Source organism: Mastomys coucha, chromosome X (assembly GCF_008632895.1).
Source record: "Mastomys coucha isolate ucsf_1 chromosome X, UCSF_Mcou_1, whole genome shotgun sequence".
NCBI classification, from domain to species: Eukaryota; Metazoa; Chordata; class Mammalia; order Rodentia; family Muridae; genus Mastomys; species Mastomys coucha.
This window is the reverse complement of record NC_045030.1, coordinates 144,238,542-144,242,621: the sequence shown is the minus strand read 5'-3', so window position 1 is coordinate 144,242,621 and position 4,080 is coordinate 144,238,542. Positions and strand designations below refer to the sequence as shown.

The following is a 4,080-nucleotide window of genomic DNA, read 5'->3' as shown; positions in this document are numbered from 1 at the left end:
CTACAGAGTGAGTTCCAGGACAGCCAGGGCCATGCTGAGAAACCTGTCTCAAAAAAACAAAAGGAAGAAAGAAATCAAGAAAAAGAAAGAAAGAAAGAAAGAAAGAAAGAAAGAAAGAAAGAAAGAAAGAGAGGAAGAGAGAAAGAGAGAAAGAGAAAAAGAAAGAAAGAAAAAGAAAAAGAAAGAAAGGAGGAAAGAAAGAAAGGAGGAAGGAAAGAGAAAAGAAAATTCAAGGACAAGCAGCAAATTCTTAGTGGTGACTTCTGTGACTGAACAGGTAGAAAAAGGGAAACAGGGCTAGGGGTATGGATCAGTGATATAGCACTTGCAGAGTATGTGTTTGGTCCCTGAACTTAATAGCCAATACTAGAAAAAAACACATGGAAAGAAAAAGAAGAGGAATATTAAAGTTGCTACATTTATATAAATGAGCAATTTCAGTAAAAATCTAAAATCCAAAGTCTGAAACTTTCTCAATACCAACATGATGCCGCTAGTGGAAAACTCCACATCTGACCAACCTCATTTAATGAAGGTATATCAATAACACTTTATAAAAATTATTCACATTCTCCATGTATAAATGTATTAAAAACATAAATGAGTTCAATATTTAGATTTGAGAATAGCCCCAAGATATCACATTTTGCATATAAGTATTCTACAATTGAGAGGTTCTAAAATCTAGAAAATTTATAATCTTTTAATCCTAATCCTTCTAGAGGAAACTCTTCCTCCTGTTCCTTCTCCTCTTTTTAAAAAACCATTTCTATTTTCTTTGCAAACTAAATTTATTCTTTGATAATTTTAATGTGTAATGAATTTCTTATCACTCTCCCCCCATCACATCTCTCTCCTATCTTCATCAACTCTTTTCCTCCCAACAAGCTCTTTTCCCACACCTGTGTCTTCACATTTATTTTTGTGAATTACTGAGTTTAATCAGGACTATGTGTATGAATCTGTTTTGGACTTTTCACTGGAGCCTGGTGGGGTAACCATTGATTACACAAACTGAAGACAATGACTGTCTCTTTCCTAGAATTTATTAGTAGCCAATAGTTCAGCAGGGAGTGGCTGGAACTTATGAGCCACTCTTACATTTTATTTGGTCTCTTGCAACAAGATCTCATGTAGTCCAGGCTTGCCTCAAACTAAGTATGCAGTTGAAAATGATTTAGTATCCAACCATCCCTATCTCCTTAGTTCTAGGACTAAGGTATGGGTTATCATGTTTACTTAAATGTTCTACTGTTTGAGATACTGTTCAAGTACTCTACCACTGAGCTATATTTCTGGTCCTTTTAGAGGTTAAGAAGAAAGTCATGGGATAATGGATGATTTTTGCTTTAAAAAATAAGTTAAACTCTTCAAAACATTAAATCAATACTATAAAATTACAAGGAAATAGATTAACAGTTTTTAAGTTTTGTTTTTGCAGTTTCCACTTAAGTTGAAATAAAATAGTATGTTCCTCCTATCACAAAATAATCCATAAATATACACAGTGCTTGTGAATTCCAAGTTAACTCACCAAAAGGCTCTCTTAGATGAACCCAAAACAGAGCTACCATTTCTACTAAGTTCTGAGTAGCTGCAGCTTAAGTCATAATCCTGTGAATATGACTAAATCATAGTCTTTTTGTTTGTTTGTTTGGTTGGTTTTTCAAGACAGGGTTTCTCTGTGTAGTCCTGGCTGTCCTAGAACTCACTCTGTAGACCAGGCTGGCCTCGAACTCAGAAATCCGCTTGCCTCTGCCTCCCAAGAGCTGGGATTAAAGGCATGCACCACCACCGCCCAGCCTAAATCATAGTCTTAAATGACAGTTATTTCTGAACTTTTTAGGAGAGAAAGCATTTCTTTGAATTCATAAGCAAAGAATAAGAATTTGAAAGATACTTACATGTAAACACAACTCGCTTGGTACAGAAGTTATCACATTCAGGTCTCTTTTGAATACTGATATATGAGCAGGCTGACTTGCAGCCACATTGGACAGAATCTTAGAGCCTGTCTGTTGGAAACCTGGGGATTGTGCAGGGCTATCTTGAATCCCACAGTGACTGATGGCTACTACTTCTGGCATTGAATAGGATAGTATATCTTCAGCAGAGGAAGAAAATGGAGAGTCTATGCTTTGAGTATCCTTCTGACTCTCAGGACAGGTGCTAGAAATGCTGTGTTCCTGATAGAGCAGGTTTCTTAATTTTTCATCCAATGTTTTAATTCGATTGTCTGCAAACTCCATTTTTGGAGGTCGTTCCCCATCTGATTCCAGAATGGTCGCAGGTAGAAGCACAGCTGACTCAAAGCCAGGAGTCTGAGTGGCAACGACTGCCTTTGGAGAACTTGTTTCAGTGTTTACTGTGGTTTCTCCTTTTTGGGAAATAAACTCTGCATCTTTAGTTGGTTGCTGTACTGATGAGGATTGAGGCTTTTGATCAGAAGGTACAAGTACTGACGTAAGAACAGCATTACCACCAATCTGAACTGATTCACCAGGATGGGCCATATGCACATCAGCCAGAACAGCAGCTTGCTGACTTGGATATGTAGGTATGAACATGCCTGCTTGACTGGTGAGTTCCTCACATTTACCTGGAACTGGACACACCAAAGTAGCAGAAAAATTGGAATTATTAGTAGCTGGTGCCACGATCTGTCTGTCATCTTCCACTTGATAGCGAATACTCGACTGTTCAGTTCCTACACTAGCACGTTCACCAATCTTACCATCAACTGTATCCTTGTGTTCTAATTTGGAGAAAAGTTCATGGTGACCTGGATTATTCTCTATAGTGAACAGTGTGTTCTGTGATATTTCCTGATTACTCGTGTTTCTTGTACCTGGAGCAATAACAAAAGAATAGCTAAGTTATAATGAGTACAAAGTGCAAATTAAAAAGTCAAAAGAGACAAGAAAAGCAAATGAGAACGTATTTGAGACTATACTTATAAATAAGACCTAAAATATCACAGAATTCAACAGTCAAGAAAAAAATGGCTTCTTGCTTTTTTAAAAAATATTGAATAACATGACCTGTTATATAACAATATTAATGTCTTCCAAATGCTCATGAAATCTGTCATAAGCATAAAATATTCATGAAAACAAATTAATGGTACAATCAGTAATTTGTAACCATAGCATCCAAGTCCATATAAAGCTGGAAGATAAAAAAACTTACTAGGAAATGGATGTAACCCAGGCACCATGGCCATGGAAGGCTGAAGGGAAGAAGGAGACTGTGCCTCACGATTTTTTATTGTTTGGTTGATACAAAACCGCCAGCGACCAACTGGGGATGACTGAAGAGCAGATTCATCTGTAGAAAGAATTATTAACAAATTACACACTAGGCAACTGTCAATTTGTTCATGTTATTAAATAAAGAAATCAAGTTAAAAATTGGATTGTGTTATCTCCATTCCCAATAGTACAAGGATAATTATAAACCATAAGAGTAATATCCTAACCTTGACATATAGTCTACAGAACCAAATATAACATATGTATTAATAGGAACCAAAAGGGATGCACTCTATTTAAATAACTGGGGCATAGTTTCTCCATTCAAATCTATAGTTGTTGTTGTGTAGCCTGATTCTGGTTGTGCCTAAGTAGTATCATGGTGGTATATATCCATTCAAGCATTAAAATGTACAGAACTATAGAACCAGAAGAAAGAGAAGTAAATCTAGCTTATGGCAATATAAAAGTAAAGTAAGCAAATCCCTACATCTGTAAACTTTCTCAAGTAATTTTCTTTGGAATGTTATCTTACATTGTCAGCCAGAAACTCGCTCAGATTTCTACTAACCAACAAAGTAAGATAAAGATGTGCTCTGCAATCCTAATAGAGTTGAACTAAAGTTCAGGATAATGGTATCTGCTTCCATTATTTCCACACCACCTTTTGCTTCTTCATGTTGTGTTAATTGCTTCAGAGGTCTTCATGATGCTATGTTTTTTCTCCCCCTCCCAAACACTCTTAATATACCTATGACCAGGGCTAAAAAGAATGAAGAGATAAAATTATCAGAAAAGAAAACAGGGGCTGGCGAGATGGCTCCGTGGG

The 4,080-nt window shown here is 36.5% G+C and overlaps 1 protein-coding gene across 6 annotated transcripts in view; it reads right to left on the bottom strand.

Moving 5' to 3' along the window:
* The window catches only part of Wnk3 (WNK lysine deficient protein kinase 3), a 149,132-nt gene that overhangs the window by 28,594 nt on the left and 116,458 nt on the right, over positions 1-4,080 (bottom strand). For 5 of the 6 annotated variants that reach the window (XM_031369026.1, XM_031369025.1, XM_031369023.1 and 2 more), the window contains 2 exons: positions 3,190-3,327; positions 1,905-2,848 (listed from right to left, as the gene is read on the bottom strand). In XM_031369026.1, the coding sequence (XP_031224886.1) occupies positions 1,905-2,848; positions 3,190-3,327 (1,082 nt within the window). The remainder of the gene's footprint in view (positions 1-1,904; positions 2,849-3,189; positions 3,328-4,080) is intronic. The other variant, XM_031369030.1, reaches the window with a different exon arrangement.